The sequence below is a fragment of the Pseudochaenichthys georgianus genome, chromosome 7 (assembly GCF_902827115.2).
Source record: "Pseudochaenichthys georgianus chromosome 7, fPseGeo1.2, whole genome shotgun sequence".
NCBI lineage: Eukaryota > Metazoa > Chordata > Actinopteri > Perciformes > Channichthyidae > Pseudochaenichthys > Pseudochaenichthys georgianus.
The window spans coordinates 9,335,354-9,360,635 of NC_047509.1; the positions used below are offsets into that span (position 1 = coordinate 9,335,354).

General features: G+C 41.6%; 1 protein-coding gene across 1 annotated transcript in view; it reads left to right on the forward strand.

Annotated features, from left to right (window-relative positions):
• LOC117448860 (metabotropic glutamate receptor 4-like) overlaps positions 1–25,282 on the forward strand; it is a 250,368-nt gene that overhangs the window by 66,705 nt on the left and 158,381 nt on the right. The window contains exon 2 of the mRNA XM_034086153.2: positions 4,801–5,800. Coding sequence (XP_033942044.1) covers positions 5,267–5,800 — 534 coding nt within the window. The 5' untranslated portion in view covers positions 4,801–5,266. The remainder of the gene's footprint in view (positions 1–4,800; positions 5,801–25,282) is intronic.

The following is a 25,282-nucleotide window of genomic DNA, read 5'->3' on the forward strand; positions in this document are numbered from 1 at the left end:
TCTCCTCTGATGGATTTAAAATCATGAGACAATACTAAAATAACAAACAGCTGTGCGTTGAGTCACAAGCTGCTGCAAGGATTCATCATCTGCACAGCCCTCATTTGGCTTTTCATATGTTGGTGAAGCTATATTGTAACTGACTATTTCAAATAAAAAAAAACTTAAAAAGTGAACATATAATAAATCTGAAGCCACTGAATACGTTTATGTATTCCAGCAGACAGACAGTTTTGCTCTTCTTGTACTGAGGATTTTATCTCTATCCTCCACTGTGATCATATTGGTCTTTTGGGCCTAAGTGTGTCCTCTGCTGAAGCAGAACGGCCAAAACAGCAGTTCCCTGTCGGATTAGGACATCACTGTCGGACGGCTGCAGCTCCACGCTGACAGACCTATTAGCAGGACGCATGTCATCGGGAGGCTTTGCAGTGACGATAGGATGTCAAATCGAGGGGTGTGTCTTGCTGCATTTCTTTGGTGCTTTGGTTGGAGAGAATGAATAAAACATCAAAACATGACACCATGATACACTTGAAAATGCTGTAGTATTAGCAGTACACTTAAAGCACCATCATTTTCTGCACATATTGTTTCTTGAAATTAACTATTCACACTTGGGTGATTGCATAGCTTTCCACATTCTTAGGTCAGAGATGCAGAAAACTGTCAAAGCTTTTTGAATGGGAATCTTGTTGAATAGGAGAGTTTATGTAACTGAACAATTAAAGACAGTTGTGGGTTTTGTTAACAGCAACTATAAAGATGGCTTTGATGCTGCACCAGTGCCAGTTCGAAACATGTGTTGATGTCTTGTCCCTCCGGTATTGATGCTTCAGCTTTCTCGAGATCTGCTCAACCAAACAACTTCACCATCGGCACTTTGCTTTACTGGGTCCTCAGATATACAATCTCCAAGAGTGGAGTCCATTGGATGAATGGTATGTGAGAAAAAAAACAAATACATTTGCCTAGTAACTCGTCTTTCTTTCTACATTTGTTATGTATTTGTAGCAAACGAAGTGGAGCGAGTTAAATGACTGGATCTAATGACTAATGAATTTAGCCACTTGCCACTGATAGGGTACTTCTGGTTACCTATTGTCAAATAAATAAGGTGGGGTAAAAAGTGTGATATTTGCCTCAGAAATAAAAATAATAGGAAGTATAATGGAGCTTAGAATAGAAATGACCTTGCATTTCACTTCAGTGGTTTACAGTAGTACATGTATTTAGTGACATTACACCGCTGTATATACACAATAGCTGGAAATATATTTAGTTCCTAATTATTGACCGAGGTTTGTCAGAAGCAGTCTGACCTGGTTAGAGTGTGCTTGTCTTTCTGCTTGGTGTTGGCTCGAGAGCAAAAGGCAATCTTTGATCATCTTGCAGGGAGAAGCTTTGAGTTGTTTCAGAGGCAGTTCTGAAACGTCCCTTAATGTTTTTGCATTTAATCGTTTTCCAGCTCTCCAATATATTTCTAAATCCCAAAGAGAGACTATAGTGAGCATTACACTTTCACATGCTTGTAACAAATTGTGAAAATTGCACTTACTTGTAATGTCAGAACAAAGTGTGTGTGGTGCTGCTTTAAAGAGCTTTCATTAAAACAATCCACACACATGCGGCTAATTGCTTTGGAAACAATTACCAAGATGGATTCAAAAGTATTTCTAAAAAATACAAGGCTTTCGCCACAACTGTCATTTGATGTACTATGAACCTTTTAAGAGAGAATGCAATGACCTGAATCACTGTTTACTCAGTGCTCAGCCTAATAGTTATACCCCCCTTTTTTTCAAGCCATGAAGTATAAAATTACCAAACATTGACGGAATAAACTTTACTTTAATAAATGGTTCCCACTTACTCAACCCTGTGGGGAAAGCACACATGGAGACGCAGAACAAAAGGCACATACATTCGACACACTCCAGTAAATACTATATTCAAAACCTTATATCCAGGTTATGAGTGATTCAATTTTAGAGAAACCTTTAGTGGAGTAAACCCTGCAGATCTGTCAGCCATCAGTGTGGCGGTGCACACAGCAGCGGGGGGGCCGTGGTCCAGCTGAAGAGTCCCTCCTCGTCACAGTGAAGGGAGGCGGTCTCCGTGTGAATTCAGCAGTTTCCCCAAACTCCCGCTCTATGCAGACAGCTGATGTTTATCTGCTCTGCCCATCTGGGCCCTGCGACTAAACATCTGGTGGAGCTGCCACTGTGCACGCAGTGTTTCCCAGAGTGATGACAGTGAAGGGGCACTGCTGTCCACCCCTTCCCCAAAGATCTTAAAATGCTGGGAGGACTTCATATCCCAGATGACAACCCTTACAACCACTTTTTGTCCAGCACAAAATACATGTATCTGGTTGTCGTGTTGTAATCACAATATTAACACATGAGGTGATTTGAAATAAGACATTTCTTGCCTGCAGCTTTTCTTTTAATTTTCAGGCTGGGATGATGATCTCTTCTAAAATTATGAAACAACATTATTATCAAAAAGCCCGTCAAGAGAAATTCAATCATCAAATAAAAAAGCTATTAATGGACCAACCGTGCTGCAAGTCGTTTCAAAGTAAAGTGAAGCGTGCTCTAGAGAGGATCATTATGGTCTATACAACATATGAGCAATCTTACATATGTTCTTTTTGTCATGGTTGTTAAGGAGCAGGTGTCGCTCCATCATCATTACCCAGAATCCACTTTAAACGAGTACAGCGGTTCACCCTCCTATTTGCTGGTCTGTTTTCAACTCTTCTATAAAAGACATCACCACTTGTCCCTCTTCCCTCTCCTCTAGGTTTCCCTCCTTCCTTCATGGTTCTCTTAGGCTTCCCCTAAGAAGGAGTTGCTTCTCAGCGGCTGGTAGTCCTTCATCCATTATACATGATCTGTTTTAGGCGGATGATCCGTGCAGGATGATATACATTTTATAAATGTTGGGGTCCCAGCAGGATGGGGAAAGCAGCACAAGACAGGCCACTGTGTAGAGTTACAGGGCATCTTTATTATTTGATTTGATGTCCAAACTAAAAGACAGCTGAGATGCACTAGTGACTGGCAAGACGGCAACGCTTTCTTTTAATTTATGAGTTAGGGCAACTGTGATGCCCCTGTGGGTCCATCAGTAGAGAGGGTGTGGCTGTGCTGTCTGTGCTGCATTGGTAACTAATGGGGGCTCGTCCGGGATTTGAACCCGGGACCTCTCGCACCCCAAGCGAGAATCATACCTCTAGACCCCCCATTTGTTGCGACCTGGCTCAAAAGGCCACAACAAAAAGGAGACACAACATGTCAACGGGTAGGTAACGGGTGTTTATTTGCACAACACTGTTCAAGTCAACTGTGGTTCATACTCATCAGAGCCGGGTGCCTGCAGGAAACAAGCGAGAGAGCAGACAGGAGCAGAGAGGCTTTAAAATAGCTGCAGAGCACCAGACCCAGGTGCCCTGAGTTACTGCAATCAGTGCAATCAATGCAGCCAATGCAGCACAGACAGCACAGCCACACCCTCTCTACTGATGGACCCACAGGGGCATCACAGCAACTCTCTTGGCACTGCTGCATGAATGAGATGGTGTCCTCAACATTAGAGATGGTATTACTGACCTCAATCCCCAGTACAATAATTGCAAAATATCACGGCTCCAGAGTGACGGGTTTGACAGCTGTTGCAAGGTAGCACAACTTTCTATTCCCGAGCGAGGTCATGCCCTCTGTGTCATCCATTAGAGGCCGCTCCGCTGCAGGAGGCTCAATGTTAGCATATAAAAGCAGCATGAAGTAAAGCCGGACAGATACGTGCGTGTGAGATGGTCAATTGAGAGAGGGAGGGCCACCGGACCCCCCTACTGTGTCCAAATCCTCTGCTCTATTAGTCTGGCACTGTGGGGGAGACACACACACACACACACACACACACACACACACACACACACACACACACACACACACACACACACACACACACACACACACACACACACACACACACACACACACACACACACACACACACACACACACACACACACACACACACACACACACACACACACACACACACACACACACACACACACACACGGAGAACATTAAGGGTTTGGATGTGCAGACAGCAGATGTGTTCATAACCCGAGGAATGTTGTTTCTTTTATTATCAGGATCCCATGCTCTTAATTCAGTGCTATATTTCGTAACCTTTCGGTTAAACACTCTAGAGAGGATCTTCATGAACAGAGCAGTGTGCGGTTCTGAAGTATATGGAACGGCGCCAAGCAACAGCGAATCAGTTATGCTCAAGGCACATAGAAATAATTCATTGCGCACTGAAAGTAGGGGAGGCATGGGTGCAACATGGAACAGATTTCCTGTGTGCAGTGCTGGGTTCAGGTACATGCTGGAGTTTTAGGATCTGTCCGTTGCAAATGTTCTGAATATGATGTTGATAAAAATATGGAGAGGGTCTACTACCATCCACTTATTTAACCCTCTGATGTCTAATCCCTGTTTCGTTCGTCTTCTTGTGCAATAATACTTGTATAACCTCAAAACCTGAAAGGCATAATCAAGTAATATTTTAAGGACACACTTAGCTATCAGCACATGTTGGCTTCAAGGATGGATCATTAAGAAGAAGGCTGTTGGGGACTAATGGCAGGCAAACTAAGTGCATCATTATACTGTAGATCAGATCAACACAATTCCATTTGATCTATCCATTTCCGTAGAAAATTCAGAGTTGCTTTGAGTTGTCTCCTCAGTGTCTAACACCTCTCCTCTCTTTTTTCAGGAGCCTGCTGATAACCCCACTGGGACTTCTCGTGACTTTCTCGCTCAAAGGGCGTAAAGGCGAGCTAAATGCACCCGAGTGATCCCGGAGAAGCAGAGAAGAGAGAATAACTTCCCACCTTTGTTCTTGCCTTACGAGCACGCTCTCTGTGGACTCTGTCTCAGCTCGCCCTCGTGCTGTTTAGTTGCCGCGTGTAGCCACCAATCTCAGGTGCAGTAAAAGAGTGAAACACAAAAAGGAAAGAAGAAAGAGGGAGAGATAAAGAAAGCCAAGCAGCGTAATTATTACCGAGTTTGTGTCAGAGCCAGAAACCATGAGAAGAGGCTTCTGAAGACGACTTCTCTGAATAACACTGCGGCTAACCTTCAGGACATTTGTATGTGTGTGTGTGTGTGTGGGTATATGTGTGCACGCCTCTTTCATTTTCAAAGGACTTTTACTTGGATGCGGATTTAGCCTTTTCATTATGACTCTGCGAGGAGGCTTTGAGAGAGCGTGGATTGGCTGCAACAGAGGTGTCTGCTGCCGGGTGTTGCTGCTGGCTTGTTATTTCACCATCGCCTTGGCAGCCAAACCCAAAATGCCAGGCCACACACACCTTAATTCAATACGCATTGATGGGGACATATCTCTGGGTGGGCTGTTCCCTGTGCATGCTAGAGGAAATGATGGCAAAGCCTGTGGGGAGCTGAAGAAGGAGAAAGGGATCCACAGGCTGGAGGCCATGTTATTTGCCCTGGATCGTATCAATAATGACAATGAGCTGCTGCCGAATATCACTCTGGGGGCTCGCATCCTTGATACCTGCTCCCGGGACACCCATGCTCTGGAGCAGTCGCTGACATTTGTCCAGGCCCTGATTGAGAAAGACTCAACTGATGTCAAGTGTCTCAGCGGCGGACCGCCCATCATCACTAAGCCTGAGAGAGTGGTGGGAGTGATTGGTGCCTCCGCCAGCTCCGTGTCAATCATGGTAGCCAACATTTTGCGCCTCTTCAAGGTCAGTTACTTCCACAGCTTCTAGCTTTACTTTTTCTCCAATATCTTTCTGGTTATTGCTGCGGTGCCGAGGTATATTAAATTATTCCCTCCAGGATATTCTCACAATATATTTTTGGATATCAAACCGAAAACAATACAAACAAAAAGTCAAAGTTTTTGATCCTATATTGTGTAAATAGCCCCACACTGTGAGCAAGTTAAGTTACTTATAAACACACAAACACTTTTCATTCAACAGTTTCTAGTCTGTGTTCTTATTATTTTTCTTTTGACCTTTTTATTTTCCTCAGAAAATCTCATCATATTTGTTTCAGACATTTTTTGCCCACTGTCTAGGAAACCAGGATCTAGTCATTACACAATAATTCTCCTCACTAATGAAAACAATTTGCCAACAGTCCTTAGTGTTTCCTTCTACTAATTAATTTGAGGAAGCCATGCATAGCACCATGAGCTCATTGCACTGCTATCGAATATGGTGCAGAACATGCCTTTGCATTGTGTTGGCTAAGCAAATTGTAACTTGCAAATGAGGGCAAGAGATCGCAAATACAATATATGACAACACTTTTAGCAACAACTGCTTAATGCTGTCAAGCCACAAACAAACAAATGAGCATAAGGATGTGTCAAAACAGGTTTTCTTTGTTTTATATTCTTAATTATTTCAATATTCATGCCAGACTAGACGAAGATAGAATCGGATTATGTATTCCCTTTTTATCGGCATCTAGGTCTTTATAACTGATTTGTTTCAATCAACTGACCATTTTTTGCATGTATGTGTTCATTAAGTATGTAATGTTCATACGTTCCGTGTTCTTTATCTATTTAACTTTTGGCGACTAGTAAAATGGCAGAGAACATGGCGAGAACCTCCATCAGTGTTCAAATATCAGAAAAATACAATATGCAGCCATTGTTCTATTCATGCAGGCTTTATCTTATCCTAGAGGAGATGAAGTCTGAACTCCCTGCGGTTACATTGATTGAACATTGTCGTACCTGCCTGCCCTATTCCAGGTCTGACTAACTGCTCAGCAGCACAGGGCAAGAAAGTGAACAGTACGAGGCACCGTGTCACAAGCATTACTTGCATGACAGACGTCAAATACAATAAATGTGAATGGAACATCCTCGCTGTTTTTTTTAGAAATTGATGGATGAGCTTCAGTATCCAGCCATCACAAACTATAGTCGTCTTCTTCTGGTTTCATGCACAGACTTGTCACAGGACACCAGCAACACATACATTACTATTCTTACAGCTGAGCAAAAACAGGGCGACATGTCTCACACAGGAACTGTCTAAAGCTCAGCGACACACACAGGTATTGGCCAGTAAGATGCCCAAGCACTCTGTGTCACATGCCAACATTTTCTCAGCCTGCTCAAGACTGTTTTTTTATATCCATGCACCAAGTCTGAGGGCGATGTTTCCAAGGCAGGACTCAACCAGTCCCCAATGAGCCATTCTTCACAGCAACCTTGGAGTCTTATCTTGGCACATAGCACAGGGGGGGGGGGGGGCAGGCAGAGGAACATAAACACATCACACACAAATATACTACCCCATCCATGCCACCTTTACCTCCCAGCAGAAGCATATATCCAGAGGCCAAAAACCCAAGCACCTTTTTTTGTACCACACTATGTTGATGCTGCCAGACTCTTTTTAGAGGGTACATGCATTCACCAGAGGGGGGCCTTGTCCACTCATTGGCAAGCCGATGTTTGGCCAATGACTTATTACGTTCCATATAGCATGCCAAATGTGGCACTGTGAACAAATTATTTAGTTTTTCCTTTTTTCCCCTCCGAAGGGGACTGAGCTGCTTCATGCGGGACTCAGTGTTCTTTTTCTAAAAGAGAACAGAGCTACTCTAGTAAGGCAAACAGCTGAGATGGACTGAACGGGTGCACAAGTTATTTTCCCTTCGAACTGAAGTCTGAGAGAGCAGGTATCATTTTCTGTGATGGTGGACAATGGCCTTAAAGGTATATCTGCCCAACAGTCTGCTTGAGAGGGCCTTGAACACAACGGGCAAATCCCACTGAGGGGCAGAGGAGAATGCTACAGGATGTGGCCACTCCACTCCAAGCAGGAAACACTATATTTTTCAAAAGATTGATACTAAAAATCTATCTCTCTGCAAACTCACTCATGGCCCGAGACAGCAGACACGTACACTTTGATATTTAGAACCGACATTCAAGTCTCTAGAAGGGAAGAAAGGAAATGCAAGGATGGCCACATTTTGATAGTTATTCTGGATAGTCACGCAAGCATTGAATGGCCAGTGTCTCCTTGATATAATACAAGCACTGAGAGGTTTTGGGTGCAGCCATTAGCTGAGCATGTTCTGCATATCCCAGCACTGCAGCAGAACCACCTGTCGGATCCCTGCATGAGCAGTGAGCAGATAAAAGAAGGGAAAGCGTGAGAACAGGCTTTCAGGTTTTAGAGTAGACTATCAGCTTTGAGACAATGTGCAAATGCATCTAGCAGCTATTGTGGATTCTTATTGGCTAACGGTGGTAAAAAATGCACAGGGTTTTCAGTCTCCACATGAACAGTTTACATCATTAAAGCTTTAAAAAGCATCTAGTCTTCTTGAGTCAGCGTATGATGACACATTTCAGGTTCGTTTTGTAACACCAACATGATATTGCATCCAGGAAAAGCATGGATGATAAACAGGGAGGTTGGTCATAGACTCATAGTGGTGCTATTTGTAGCGTGTATATATATATATCAACAAATCACAATCTGGAAAACCCAGAATTGTCAACATAATAGGAACGTTTCTCCAGTTTTAAAGATTAAATTGCTTTATTGTTATATGCACATCAGTTACAGTGGTGTTGTTGTTGTTGTTGTTGTTGTTGCAATTCACATTTGTGTAGCTTGCCTGTCCAACAGTGCAACATACAAATACTTAAAATAAATAAGTAAAATAGTACAATTAAATAGTACATGTAAATCAAAGATACAAATATTTGTAACATTTTGTAATGTACAGTAAAATAGAATGGTGTTTACTGCAATAATATATACATAAGTTGACTATAAACAGATGTATATGCTGTAAACATGAGTAAGTTATAAAGCTTAAGAGGACAACTTCAACAAGTCTTTGATAATATGTTGTAAAGAGTTACACAACTTTCCTATTTGAGCACCTCAAGTCAGCTAAATGAACAGTGATTCTGTTTATATAGCTAAAATGGACAAATGCTTCATCATCTCTGTCTGAAAAAAAGACAACAGTGTCACTAAACTGAATACATCTACCAGACCAAACAGGTCAAAGCGGCTTCCCCCCCTTGCTTGTCTTATTCTTTCTTTCTCTTATAATGTTTATTTGTTTTCATAATGTACGCCAAATGCCAAGTAGATAGCAAGAATTGCAAATAAAAAGGAGGAGCAGTCACAACACTGGCGACTCTTCTTAGGAAATTGTTCTTTAGATATTCATTCCTGTAGTATTTCAAATAAACCTAAGAAAACTGGGAAGCTTTAAAAGCCTTTAATCGACTTATCTTCTTTTTTTGCACTCGACAGCCGGAACCATTTTTCATGAATCACACTGATAGGGAAACAAGAAGCCATGGAAATGTGATTTGTTTTGGCCCCAGGTGAAAAGAATAATACTGGGTTCAATATTTGTAATAATATGAATACACTGAGTCATAAGATGATGCATGAGGTAGACCATGCAGTTATACTTTCATTTATTGTAACGAACCAAATGCATATCTTACCTTGTTTTAGTTCATTAGTCCCCTTATTCTTTCATCACCATTTCATTGTCACAATTCGGGAAAAGGTATGACCCAAATGCAGTTAAAAAGGGAAGCGGGTTTCAAAACAAAAGCGAGCTTTATTTAAACAAAGCTGTTGGCATGAAAAGACAAGACCAAAACTGTGCATCAAAAACAGGTAGCATGAGGTAAGTGACTAACATGGAGAGTGAGAAAACGAACCGACATGGAGCACAGGGGAAGGCAAGACTAAATACACAGAAGGGTAATCACAGGTGAACACAATGAGGCACAATTAGACACAGGAGGGCAAACACAGGGAGAGACCAGACACAGGGGTTGCGGTCGGATAATCGAACAATCAGCTCCTAAATTCTAACCCTATCTCCTATTCCTTGAACTCTGAGTGAAACGTCACGGGGTTAAGGGATAGTGGATAGGAGAATTCAAAAGGATTTAGGAGAAGAGACTGCGGTACTTTGAGAATCCGACTGCACTTTCACTATCCGACGTGTTTATGATGCGCCAGCGGACGTCATTGTGTGCGTCTGCTGCTGTGGGGAAACTATGGAAACTACAGTTTTCTATACAGCGGACTACAACATGGATGTTTAATAAGAACGAGGGACTGCTGTAAAGTCATCTAGAGACTCTGCACCGTGCTCTGATGCTGCTGCTTTGCTTTATGAACGTGGACAACAGAGAAACATATTCTTCATGACCAAAGTTGGAATTGAAATAAAAAAGGAAAGTGAAACTTATGCTCGTCACCCTCTCCCTCCGGTCCACATTAATACCAATGATCCCAATACGTATGATTGTATGAACTAAAGATCTTAAAATCAATACAAATGTATTTATTATAAACGTTAGTCCTTAACATCTATCACTGTGTATATCACCATTCAAACATCTTTTAAAAGTTGAACAACCCACACGGAAAGAAAGTATATGAACATATATATTTGTAATATATGTCACATATATGTTTGACATATATGAAATTGGACCCCTACATATATGTCTCTGAACATATATGTACATATATATCCATATATGCACATATATGCACACACATATATGTACATATATGGGTGCAGTGTATATGCACATATAGGTTGCACATATATGCACATATAGGTTTCACATATATGCACATATAGGTTACACATATATGCACATATATGCACATATATGTAAAACATATTATGTGCATATAAGTTTCACATATATGCGCATATAAGTTTAGCCTATATGTGCATATATGTTTATTTACACCTATGTTCAAGGTTTATACATAGCCTACCTACATAAATAATAAATTAATAAATTAAATACAACACACAAAATGTACAAGTCATTAACATACATTTATTGTCAATAAATGTCAATTATTTAGTCTGCTTTTGGCGAGCCCTGAGCTCTGTCAGCTTGTTGTTGATGGCTGTACCCAGATGGCCCTTCGTTGTGTGTGGCCACTTCTTCATTGTTGCCTCTACAGAGAAAAGAAAAGGACATAATGAGATGACAGTGTAAAAATGCTCCAAGTCTTCTACAGACTCCAAGCATTCCACTCCAAAGTTTTGCCAAACCACCTGGTGTAGTGTACACGAGTTCCCCTGTGAATTTATTGGCAGATAAAGCTTATTACATGGCCACATTCTCAACAAAGTAACGACATGACTCCCAATATTAATTGAAATGCTTTTGTGGATTTAGAAAATTATTTTATTGATTTAAAAAATAGTTGTATGTATTTAAATGTACATGCATCCGCTAAGAAAAATAGTACGTTGTTACTGTTTGAACTATCGTAGCAACGGCAGGAACTGCTGTAGCGTTTTTGAGGAGCTTTTTGATTACAGATTTGAAAAAAATCGTCGCTTGCTTTAAAAGTAGTACAATTCATGATGTCTAACCTTGGGAAGTATCTAGATATCCCTGCCCTAATGCCAAAGGAACTGGCAACTGAATATGTGTCGCCGTCTGACCTGTGTCTGGACCGCTGCGTAAAAAGGAGGGTTTCTGCCCGTTACTTCTCCGCTGTTTTCTTGTCGCTCTTGTCTTGTCAGTTAGTTTCAGCCAAACTGTATACAGTTAAATCGAACGGACTTCTTTGTGCAGATGTGAGCATCCTTAACAACGGTCAATAAATCCTTGACAGCGGTTTGTCTGTTCTGGATTAAAAACGTGTCACGTGTTTTGAATTGACCAATCAGAATCGAGTATTCAACAAAGCCATGTAATAATGTTTTTTAACGGACGTTGTCTGATTATATAATCATATGTCTGTTGATCTCCAGACTAACAGCAGCATGAGAATAATCTGCCGAAAGTGCCGATGCTCCATGGCGGAGGCTCCGCTAGAAATTGCCGGGATTTGCGTTTGTACCCCCTTAATGTCTGACCAATGGTTGAACAGCATTTCCGAGCACATGACTTGTGTTTAAAGTTTATAGTCCGTTTGAGTTTTGCCCGTGTGAACGCAAACCGAACCTTCTGAAAAATGAAACAATGTAACAAACTGTCGTCTGGTGCTCACCAGAGAGCGGACTATTAGGTGTGAATGCACCAAAGAAGCTGCTACATTTACAATTATTAGTTAGAATTAGGTCAAGTTTGGCTTTTCAAAATACTGTTTAAAAAAAAAAATGACATCACATGAACTTCACTTGTATACAAACAACAGAGATCATCAGCACAGGTTGTTTACCAGAAGAGCAATAAGATATGCATTGCAATCAAGAACATTAATTAAAGACATGATATGGCACAAACACAGTACAAAGGGCATGGTCATTGATTAAGGGTGAAGATGCTGGTTATTTAACACTGCAGAGGAGAACAATTAGTGTCATGGGGTTATTAACGACTACATATTCTATAACAGAGAGGACCACCACAGTGGAAGCACGCTAGCCCAGAAAATGGGTTCTATTAGAAGAGAGCTGTGATCAAGAAGTGAGCAATTGAAAATGTAGTGATCACCCTACAGTAGGTGCTAATCCGTGCAGATACCATTAATGGGTGTCCTCCTCACTTACCTGATCCTGATCCTACCATTGATAGCTAATACATAGTGAAACAGCCAGGGATGGTTAAAGTAGTCAACTTGAGGCATCTCTATTAACTTTTATTTTCCTTTCTAAATTCATTCGTTTTTACTCACCGATTATGGCCGCCTTTTTTCCTGGGTCCAGGGCTTCCAGCTGCTCCCCATCACCTCGCTTTGGCTTGCCACCTAAAGTAATATTTCATAATTATTATTTTGCAAATGAAAAGTGGGTAATCCTGCTGATCTGCAGCAGCTAATGTTTACATACTAATGCCCACACTTTAGGCTAGAGTGGTTGTCCAGGGACAAATGACACTCAAGGTTCCTTGGGGGTGTTCCAAATAGACCCATACACATTTGGTTTCCAATCATACACTCTGAGTTATGGGGGTCCTTGAAATGATAAAGTTTGAGAACCACTGGGCTAGAGTGTGGGACAATTGTAAAAAAAACATTACTCGCAACAAATTGCAGCAGCGAAAACAGAGAGTAAGAAAATAGTTCAGTTTTTCCATTCTTAGGTGAATCAGTTTAAAAAGAAAAACACATGTGTAAACTGCCTTTCTTTATTAATGACAGGATTGATTTAAAGAGATTTTGAACAGTAGCTTTTCTTTTTTACCGTTGAGGTTGCTCTGAAGCAGGGTTTCAAGGGGAAATGTGCCGAGGAGGAGAGTTCGCACCATTGCTGTGCCAGAGGTGGTATGGATGGATGCCTTCCACGCATCTCTTTTGCAAAAGACTCCTGACCCCTTCACAAATTCAATCTGAAAAATACATCACATATAAATGTATTAGTAGGCCTACAACTTTCACAAATATATTTTATGGAATATCACAATTGTAGTAAATAGTTGTCTACTGCACAAGAATGATAAAGGCACTAAAGTAACACATCACTGTCCTAAACTTAATCTAACATGGGCACGCACGGTAATACATCAGTTTTGCAGTTACCCATCAAAAAAATAACCACTGTCCAGATAAGATTTTCATGTAACCTATACCTTAAGAATATGCATCTACTTACTGTCTCTGGGGCTTTGGTTTTCTCTGGAGCTTCGGTTCTCTCTCCATGGATCTGGAAATTAAACAGTGACATGACAAAATGTACACGGTTAACTTTACAGCGGTAATAACTGGGAAATATGGACACAAATAACCCTATATACGTTGTTTTATGTCAAATAGCAAAAAATATCCAATCTATATGTTTTCCCGCCTCCGGCCTTGAGAGCTTATAGATACATTTTTGACTTGTTACTTACTTTGTTGTTATTTCCACCACCATCATCATCGTCATCACCAGGCTGCTTCTTCTGAGGCTCTGCAGCTGCCACAGTATTTTGAGGCTTCTTACAAGAGAAGCAAGATGAATTAAAGGGTGATGAAATTATTTTGTAGTTAGCTTTCTATGACATATAGACTAATTTGTCCAAGGTTTTTGTCCATTGATTTGATTTCCATTATGATATAATACACATGTGAAAGCGGAGGTTCTTGGCCTGTTGACAATGAACAATTTGGCACTGATGAGATTAGCCCTGGGCAAACACACATTTAGACTATTGCCTCCACCACGACTTCTTAACACCACAATGCGTGGTGGAGTCACGAACTTTGTTACATTTACGTGTATGCACCACGCAAACAACCCCAATGTAAAGTTCACGGGGTTTGTCAAGCTAAGCACATGGTGTAGTCCCAAACGATAGCTGAGGATTCTGGGTAGTGTAGTGTCTTCTGCCATCCAAAAACTCCGAAAAAATCTTTGTTTCTCCGAATTGAAGGGGGAAAATACAAAAGCATTGTACACAATTCAAACCAATCAATGTTGTGTAATTAACAAGGATAATCTGGTGTTTTTTAGTCGATGAGTAGTGCAGATATCACTGTAAAATCAATCGACAGTAAGGAGAATACTTACTTCTGGGTGTACAATTCTCCGTTATCCAATGGGAATGGACGCTCGTAATACAATACAGGGGACATGATCATTATCTTTTAAATAACGTTAACTAAAGGGAACAATCTATTTGACATAGCTGAAGCTCTGGGCTTCCTTAAAAACTAACTAATTTAATAAAAATCACAGTTGCATTACACACAATGCACTGTTTTTTGAGAACACAAATTCGTAACTAATGTAATTTTTACATTCTGACGAAAAATAAAAATTATTATGAATACAAATAAAATAAAAGAAGCCTCCCGCGAGTTACTACAAGCTATAAAGTAGATTTAAAAAAACGTTTTCTAGAATAAAAGCTCACTGCGGGACGTTGTAGAAATGCGTGTGTGCACCACGACAAAGGAGCCTCATTCACTTTACATTGGGGTTGTTTGCGTGGTGCCGACACGTAAATGTAACAAAGTTCGTGACTCCACCACGCATTGTGGTGTTAAGAAGTCGTGGTGGAGTCACGCATTCTGGTGAGATCAGGTTGTTCAGATAATGTGTTTTATAGGGCTGTCAGTCGATTAAAATATTTAATCGCGATTAATCGCAAATTAATCGCACATTTTTTATCTGTTCTAAATGTACCTTAGAGGGATATTTTTCAAGTTTTTAATACTCTTATCAACATATGAGCGGACAAATATGCTTTATGCTAATGTTTATTATTCATTCTCATGAATATTAAACACAACAACCTCTGAACATTACAAATATTCGCCTCAATTGAACCTGGAACCTCTCTCATACAATACAAATGGTGTGTGTGTGTTAGGGCTGCACGATTTTGGGAAAAAATCTAATTGCGATTTTTCTGACAAATATTGCGATTGCGATTCGAATTGCGATATTTATTTTTAAGCGACCCAATGGAAGTTTATTGTAAAATGCGGCCATAACTCCGGCTAGGAAGGTCGTATCAACATACTCCTGTCTCTAGCACCCCCACAGCCCGAGCTACGAGTGAAAGAACTAAACTTACATGAAACTTCCGTTGGGTTGCTTTAAAGTCAAGCTTCAGTTTAAGATTCACCCTTTTAGATGTAGAACATGTGATGGAGCATCACTAACCTGACTCAGATGGTTTGTTTCACCAAACCATCTAGGAAAGCTCCATTAGAAGCCATTTGGAAAGGGCAGGCACTTTCAGAATCACTTGGCAGGTGATTGGATCAATCTGTCTATCACCTTCTATCATGGGCCACTTCTGATTGATTAACAATGGCTGGTACATGTGGAGCACAGCACTTCTGATTGGTGTGGATGACTGACACACAAGAAGGAAAAGAAAAAAATGTAAAAAAAAAATGTAAAAAAAAGTTAAAAAAAATCGCAGGCTTTGCGATTTGATAATCGCATCATCTCGAATCGCGATTTCGATTTCAAATCGATTAATCGTTCAGCCCTAGTGTGTGTGTGTGTGTGTGATCTTGGAGCTATGTGCAACTCAAGGCATATGCTCGAACGGGAGCTGCCTGGACGCTGCAATCATGTTGCGCGCACTATCCGTGCTGAGTGTGCTGACTTTTCGTACAATGTCCCACTGTCTGGCTGCCTGCATAAAGTCAAGTGCTCGGCGCAGTTGTCGGCGAAATGTCGCTCCTCTGTTTTCATTTAAACAGCTCCTTATATCCGTTAGCGCAGCTAGCTAGCACCAGATGCTAACAACAACAATACACGTCTCTATTGTCTCTCTCGCTCGCTGGGGCCACACACACACACACACACACACCCTCCCGGTCCTCCCGATGGCCAGTCGGTGCCTGCCGGTGAGCGTGGAAGTGTGGTCTGCTGCAAGCGGGCGGCAGGAGCGGGGCTGTCAGCATCAGCTTGTAGATGGTATTTTAAACTCAATGCGCTCTGAAACTACGGGGCGGCCGAGAAAAAAAAAATGTATGCATTAATCGCGTTCAAATAATTAGTGGCGTTAAAAAAACGCGTTATTAACGCGTTAACTTTTTAACAATAATGTACAATTATCAAATATTTAATAATTTACTAATCTTAAACTGATCAGCTGACGTCGAGCGGATATAAACATCCGGTTCCGGTCCTGGGTGAAATAACTAAACTAAAAATGTTGCTTCATACAATAAAACATACCGTAATCAAACAATATTGTCTTTATACATTGAATTGTCTTGGGTAATCCGCAAACCTCAATCTGCATTGAATGGAAATAAGTACAATGATTAATTCATGTAGTTATATAGAACTTTGGAATAATATGCACATTACCACATTACCTTGCAAAGACCTATGTAGGCATTCTGTATGACATATATGCAAAAAGACAGATATATGAGCTATATATGAGGCATTATGTAGGAGATATATGCAAATATATGAACCTGACTTGGCATATACAGTATGTGGAAATATATGAGCTATATATGACACATATATATCCTATTAATCCACATATATGCACATATATGAACATATATGAACCTGAATATGACATATATGCAACATATATTCTGCATATATTTGCCATATATGTTCATATACTTTCTTTCCGTGTGGGAACCCCCACACAGCTCAGTAAACACTGTGAAATGTTGACTTTATTTGATCATTTCAGTAAAAACTAACGTTCATATTTCTCTTTTTGATTATAATACTGATGAACGTTCAAAACAAAGCACTTACCACATACTTTTTAAAATGCTTAATAAGCACTGTAACTTTCATGATATAATTTCTCGGTCATAATCGGTTATTTCGGTGAACGGCCGACTGTTGTGTGACGGCAAATGCTGCGGCTGCAATGCATTGTGGGGCAGCATTTTCTCCTCTCCTTTCGTCAAGGGAGGTCCAGTCAGAGATGTTCACAAGTCTTTTTTTGCAAGTCCAAGTCAAGTCTCAAGTCTTTGGTCACGAGTCCAAGTCAAGTCTCAAGTCTTTGTGGGATGAGACTTGATCAAGTCTCAAGTCTTTGGTCACGAGTCCAAGTCAAGTCTCAAGTCTCTAAAAAAATAAAAGTCTCATGTCTCTTCTGGTTGTAATAAGCCTTCTATTGTCTGCTGCTATCCAGTCTGTTAAGAATACTGCACGCTATATCTAAGAAATTCAAAGCATTTAGTGTGTTATTATCACTCCTATATCTATTAGCATACAGTATCAGTACTGATTAGTTGTTTGTTATATGATCACTTTAAACAGGCTATTGCAATGCAATATGAGGAAAAACATCACACTTTAGCTAAATGCAAACAACTTATAAGCAAAACACTTCAGAATCAGAAATCAGTATCACAAATACAAAGCTAGCAGCAAGCTAAGTTAACATTACATAGCTGATGCTGAGCTAAACATGTTTGCTAACCGTCCATGCGTTAATGTGACTGACCTCTCCGGGTGAGTTTTCAAGTGCCTGATGAAATTCGACGTTGTTGCGCCAGCATCCTTGATTTTGATATTGCAGACTTTGCAGTGTGCGCTCCTTTTGTTGGTGCCGCCGGCGTTTTGTTAGAAGTGTTTGTAGTTGAACCTAATTACAAGCGGTACAGCCGCAGGTGTGCCGCCGGTGGCATTGTGTTACTACGAGGTAGTAACAGAGGCGCGCACGTCTGTGTAATGAGCCCGGCTAAAGTAACTGGATGGCCTACCTGCCTGTCAGCCTTCCATCTGGGCACACATTTATCTCCCTCATTGGTCATGTGCGCGTTCGTGTGTGTTGGAGGAGGCGGGCTCTATAAGGAAGTGGCAGCCTCTAGCAGATTATCTCCGGTTGTGTATTTTCAAATTCTAGCGATCTCGAGCCGGTTTCTCTCAAATGTACCTACCCCACCTTTAATACGCCAAAAATAGAAAACACAATGATTGTTCACGAGTCCCAACACACGAGTCCAAGTCGAGTCTGAAGTCTTTTGGTCACGAGTCCAAGTCGAGTTTGAAGTCTTTTGGTCACGAGTCCAAGTCAAGTCTGAAGTCTCTGTGTGTGCGACTTAAGTGCGACACGAGTCCCCATCTCTGGGTCCAGTGGTTCCTAAGCTAAAGGAGGTTATAAAGGAAGTTTGAAACCTCCTTTCCTTTCATCTAGAGAACTCGAACGGCACTTAACATGGCTGCCACTGAGGGACTTCCGGGTCATTTCACTCCGTTAGGAAAGTTCCTAAGCTAAATGGACTATTCGACTTCAGACAGGGAGAACAGAATTTCAAAATAAACCCAAAACTTAACACACAAAACTCAAAACATGACATTAATCTTGAATCTGCAAACTAATAATGTAAACAGCAAATGTTCCTAGTGTGCCTAATTTATCTCATCATCACTATAATCCAACAAACTCTCTTTTTCACAGTTGCATTATCTTTGAATTACTATTAGGGATGAGTTTAATTTTTCTCTCAGCTCTGGTAGAAATGCATGACGTTCTGGTGAGTTGGGAACCAAATTGTGCTCATTCTCTGGCCATTAGTCCATGGGCATTGTTTGAAAAAGCTGAGGAAGATCAGTTGAGTCGAATACTAGATGCATTTCAGGATATAAAAGTCAGCGAAACTCATCAGAAACCACTCTGCTGCAATTACACGCAATCATCTGTGCTTGGAGTGGGGATATTGACTAATAAGTGAAGCTAAGGATGTACTCTTGCACTGCGCGGCTCGGCAGGTTCCGACTCTTTTCTCCGCCATTAAAGTCACATAAAACCACATAAGACTCCCCTGAGTGGCGTGATGTGTTTCACTGTTCACCACTTCCCCCTAATGGCTTCAAATGTCAAGTATTTTTAAGCCTTACAACCTGGATGTCATTTTCTCACCTTAAAAGTGGGGTGTAAGTTTGAGAAACCGGCTTGAGATACACTTTTTGTTATATTCCATGGAATGCTTTTAACATCCCGATAGCAATGAATAAGTGCTTTGACAAAAAATCCATAAAATAAATAAATAACTGGATGGCCTACCTGCCTGTCAGCCTTCCATCGGGGCACAAACTTATCTCGTGCCCTCATTGGTCATGTGCGAGTTCGTGTGTGTGGGAGGAGGGGCTCTGTAAGGAAGTGGCAGATTTTTTCCGGTTGTGTATTGTCAAATTCTAGCGCACTCGAGCTGGTTTTTCCAAAATTACCTACCCCACCTTTAAATAAATAGTAAATTAAATAATAACAGTACAAATATGTACTACAGTTGTACTGTCGTGGATACAAATGAATTGAAACAAAACTAGGCTTTTGGGGGTTTGTGCTGGTCAGCAGCTGCTTTTGGCTTCACAGCAGGTCAGCTGGATTTGCTGCAACTCACTGTTTCTCTTCATGCAGTGTTTTTTTTTAGACTTGCTTCATCAAATGTTCATGTTTATTTGATGATTTAATAAACACGTTGAGCAAACGCATGAAAGCATATAACCACCAATATGATTTTGGAACTAATGCTGTATACGCTGCTTGCTATCTTCACAAGGGAAATCATTATGTTTCCTGTATCTGGCTTGCAATTGTTTTTCAGCTCCTTACTTTTGGGCTTTTCCTTATCCTGCTCAGCGGCTGAAGTGTTTGCTCAGCACTTCAGAGCGGGCAGGATTCCGTCCCCATGGTGTTTCATGAATATTTTACTATATTGTTACGTAATTTACGCTCAGGGATCGGGGTTGACAGCTCCCTCTTTGAATCCTCTCATCACTCGGTCCAGCTATTGGTTTGCTCTCATCATACTGCTATATATAAGCAGGAACAAAGTGCACCAGCACTAGTGGTAATTAGTGGTCGGTGGCTTATAATACGGAAGACTGAAGCCTGGATTTAACTAAAGCTCCAGCCATTGACTGCATCTCTTATGCATCACTAAAAGCAGCTACAAAATATTGCTGCAGCAGTCAGAAACTGCAGAAGCATGCATTGTTTCAGCTATTGGAGTTTAGTTGCTGAGACAATCATAAGCTTTCAGACAAAAAGGGGGTAGCTTGGGCAACTTCCACTCAGCAGCTTTCTAAATTGGGTACAGGCAGGCACAGTCAGTCTGCAGGACTAAGTATTTCCTCTGTGGAGGAGTGAGCTTGGAACTGGGAAGACAGATGAAGTGTGGAGAGCAGAGGTAGATATAGGCAGCTGGATATAGGCTGAGCAGAAAAAAAAATCGGGTTAACCAGCTGCCTGTTGTCTGTGAGGGAAGAAACCTTGCAGCCGCCTCTCTCTTCCCTCATTAGAGACAGAGGCCCACGGGCACCCTTACTCCCCCCTAGCAGTTAACTGTGTCGGATTACATCATCTGCCGACAGTGAAGACAGGCAAAAAACTTTAGAGGTGATCAAATGTATACACACAAACACATGTGCTTTTTACCTGTACATGTGTAATCTATTATTTTAGCCGTAAAGGTAAAATAACATTTTCGATTAATGTTAAACATGAATAAGAAATCAGCAGCTTTAAAATACAATGTTGTTTGTAAATTGTTGCCGTGAAGCTATAGAGAAGTGTTTAAAAGGGTACGAGTTGAAAAAACAGATAGTGTGGCTAGGTTAGATTTTTAAGCCAATTTGACAAGCCCCCTGCCAATCGACCCCCCTTAAACAGAACAGGCCAATCTACCAACCAGACCTTCATTTAAATCTTAAGTGCATGTAAAGTTATGTTTAAACATTTTGCACAGTTGTGATGCTATCACTGTAACTTAATACGCCTACATCAGACTAACATTTTTTTAGTACTCAAACCTCCTCTGTTGTAGTTCCCGCTACGGTGTGTCCAGGAGCACATTTTGCCAAGAGCACACACACACACACACACACACAGGCACACAGGCACACACACACACACACACACACACACACACACACACACACACACACACACACACACACACACACACACACACACACACACACACACACACGCGCACACACACACACACACACACACACACACACACACACACACCACACACACCACACACACACACACACACACACACACACACACACACACACACACACACACACACACACACACACACACACACACCACACACACACACACACACACACACACACACACACACACACACACACACACAAAATAAATAATATCAGCCCAGAGGCAGGTATATATTGATCTGTGCAGATTCAAACTGCTTTATGTCTTTTGACTTAATGGACATGTTAACGCCATTAGAAGTCTAATGGCTCTATGATGGCAAAGGCTCAACTAGCTGGCCTACAGTGCGGTCAGATGTCCACTGACTGACTCACAATAATAACAACATAAGTAAGGCACATGTTGAAGTGTATGTAGTCAACAGGACTTACTGTATGTTCCTAAGATTGTCGCACAGCTGGACGCTGCACTCTGACTTGGTGGTGCTTTAACACCTGGACAGTGCTCCGCGGTGTGCTCAGTCACCTTCACAGAGCTTCAACAACCTGGAACTAGGTGGTAATTGAGGAGGGAATTAGGTATTGTCAGAAGAATTGATTGTGACTAACCTACATGTGCTAAGTGTAATTTGGTGCACACTAGGCTACATGCGCTCATTCATGCAGCCATTTGCTGAAACCCAACAAAGCCCATGTATTCGCCTTAGTCCTTGCACCCTTAAAAACAAGCAGAAAGCAATTGTTTTCAGTGTGATCACCAGTGACCTTCCATCTGTGCCCCTCAACTTGACTTTTCACAACTGAGCAGACTAAATACATGAAGCGGTCTCTCCTGACTCCAGTTAGCAGACATACCCCATCTTCCATGCTCTGTCTACAAAGGAGCTAACGAAAGGATCCTTTAGTTCAGGATTAGTTCCAACTCAATTCACTTTGCCCACCCAAGCCCAAGTGGTCAATTCTCAGGACAGTCATAAGTGAAGGCTGCCCTGAGTCTTGCCGTTTTTTCTTGGCACTATTTTCTCCTCTTTCTCCCACCGATTGCAAATCTTTTTGCAGGAAATCGCAACCACTTCTGGTAATCACCCAGCTAAGAAAAAAAAGCCAACTCGTGGCATTTTATTTCTGGATATGTTAAGTGTTCATTTAATTTCTGGCATTTAATTAGTGTGCACTTGCAGGACTACAAAGGAGATGCTTGCAGACAGGGAAGATGTATTTTTTTTCTTTAACGGCCCGTCTACACTACAGCGTCGACAGCGTCGAAAGCTCCAATCTGCTCCACTCTGCCCATTCACTTTCAATGGGGTGACGTCACGTAGCCGCGCTTTTTCGCCGAACTGAATTGTGGGTAGCAGAGCGAGGCGTCTCAGGCGTCCCAGGCGACCAGAAGTTGAACAATGTTCAACTTCTGATGCCTGAGACGCCGGAGTAGCCAGCGCCAGCCAATCAAATCCCGTTTCCCAAAATCTGACAGCTGAAGCCGTAGCCAATCAAACCGCGTCTAAGCTGGGAGAGATATCCCGCCGTTCATTTCTATATTTCAAAAAAAGTCGGAGGAGAAACTAACTATCGCCGTAGCGAATCACCTGGTTTTGTATGACCAGACCCTCTTCACCTACCGGGATACAAACCGGAGGAACCAGGCATGGAGGGAGGGGGCAGAGACAGTGGGGGAAACTGGTAGGTTTTCGCCTGTTTGGTGAGTTTATATATATATTGCTCGCATAAAATCCCCGGGGGTTTTTGCTTTGTATGTCGGGGGCGGGCATACAAAACCGGGTGATTCGCTACGGCGATAGTTAGTTTCTCCTCCGACTTTTTTTGAAATATAGAAATGAACGGCGGGATATCTCTCCCAGCTTAAACGCGGTTTGATTGGCTATGGCTTCAGCTGTCAGATTTTGGGAAACGGGATTTGATTGGCTGGCGCTGGCTACTCCGGCGTCTCAGGCGACAGAAGTTGAACATCTGTCGCCTGAGACGCCTGAGACGCCTTGTCACTACCCGATCCGTCACCCTACCCGATCGGTACTGCACATGTGAGAGATGGTCCGGAAGTCCGGACGGCAACCCGAGATGGACACTTGACACAGTGGCTTTTAGCAAAGCTCAAAAAGAAAAACCGAGAGAGATGAGTTATTGTTATTACAATGTGACTTCACTATTATTTAACAACTCTTTTTATTGGGTTCTTTTATTTGGGGTTAAGTACATTGTCAGAATAAGTGAGAAATAGATTTAACTTCTGTTAGACAGCTATCATACTGAATACATATTTACTGTGAATGTATGCAAAAATGTATGGCATATGGCTGTCTAACAGAAGTTAAATTCATTCCTCACTTATTCTGACAATGTACTTAACCCAAAATAAAAGAACCCAATAAAAACAGTTGTTAAATAATAGTGAAGTCACGTTGTAATAACAATAACTCATCTCTCTCGGTTTTTCTTTTTGAGCTTTGCTAAAAGCCACTGTGTCAAGTGTCCATCTTGGGTTGCCGTCCGGACTTCCGGACCATCTCGCACATGCGCAGTACCGATCGGGTAGGGTGACGGATCGGGTAGTGACACGCCTCGCTCTGCTACCCACAATTCAGTTCGGCGAAAAAGCGCGGCTACGTGACGTCACCCCATTGAAAGTGAATGGGCAGATTGGAGCAGATTGGAGCTTTCGACGCTGTCGACGCTGTAGTGTAGACGGGCCGTAAATGTATGATTTTATTCTGCTAAGCTTTGCTGTTAGTTTTCAAAGCCAAGAGGGACAACAATAAGCAGAATATACTGTAAATAATGTAAGGGTTTGCTTATGCTTCCTGTCACTTTACCACAGTAGTTGCTATCTTCTCTAACTTTCTAACATTTAAGATGCATCTGGTACTCTGCTCTGACTTTTTGAAAAGGTAAAACAAGAAAAAAAACCTTGCTTCTTAGAAGAGAACACATAGAGCGCAGACATCACATAGCTTCCCTGAAAAGAGTGTGGGATTAAAGGCTTGCAGCTGTCTCACCTGCATAATCTCACCATCCACCCAACATCCATCACTGTCCTGCTGTGTTGAGACGGCTCCGGTTAGAATTGACTCAGAATCAAACAAAGGCTTGATGCCACAAGGAAGAGAAAACAGAAAACTGTCAGTAGCTTGAGCGTATTTGAACAAGAAGTCATTGATTGACAGCTTATTGATTTTGGGAGAGAGATATTTATTTGTTTTCAATTTAAGTTAAAGTGACAGTGTCAGCTGGAGAAAACAATGGGAATGAACTGAAAGCTCAGTTATGTGTTCATTTCAGCACAACGGTGTATGTGTCCTGCTCTTTACTAATAAATATAAAACGTACGAGCAGCAAAATGTCAATGTAATAAATGTTTCGTATGGCCACTGTAAAGTTGCCCGAGATATTTAAGGTTCTGTCAGCTTAAAGCCAGACGATATTTTGAGCCGACCCAGCAGTGGGGACAGAAGAGAAAGTTTGGCCGCCTTCAGGCTAAGCAGCTTCGACATCATCCAGCCTTCCAGACAACATGGAGGCTCCCATGAGTCACTGCTTTGTCACACAAAGGGGCTCGCTTTCTGGTCAGAGGCAGTTAGGGTTTACCATGAAAAACACAACATTCAAGCTATCATTTCTGAAGTACATACTGTAGGAGTGGGGCAAACTGATTCTATACTTTACCTTTAGTTATCTGTCAAGCACTGTGATCATTTGAAGTGACATCCATTAGGAATGTTATACTTCTTATGACCCAGTTAGACACAAACCGAGATTGTATTCCATACGCAACATTTGATGTGAGCAAAGACTGTAACAGAGGCATTCTTCACAATATCTGATCGTCTATAGTACTTTGTCCAACAGCCCTACAGAAAAAAACA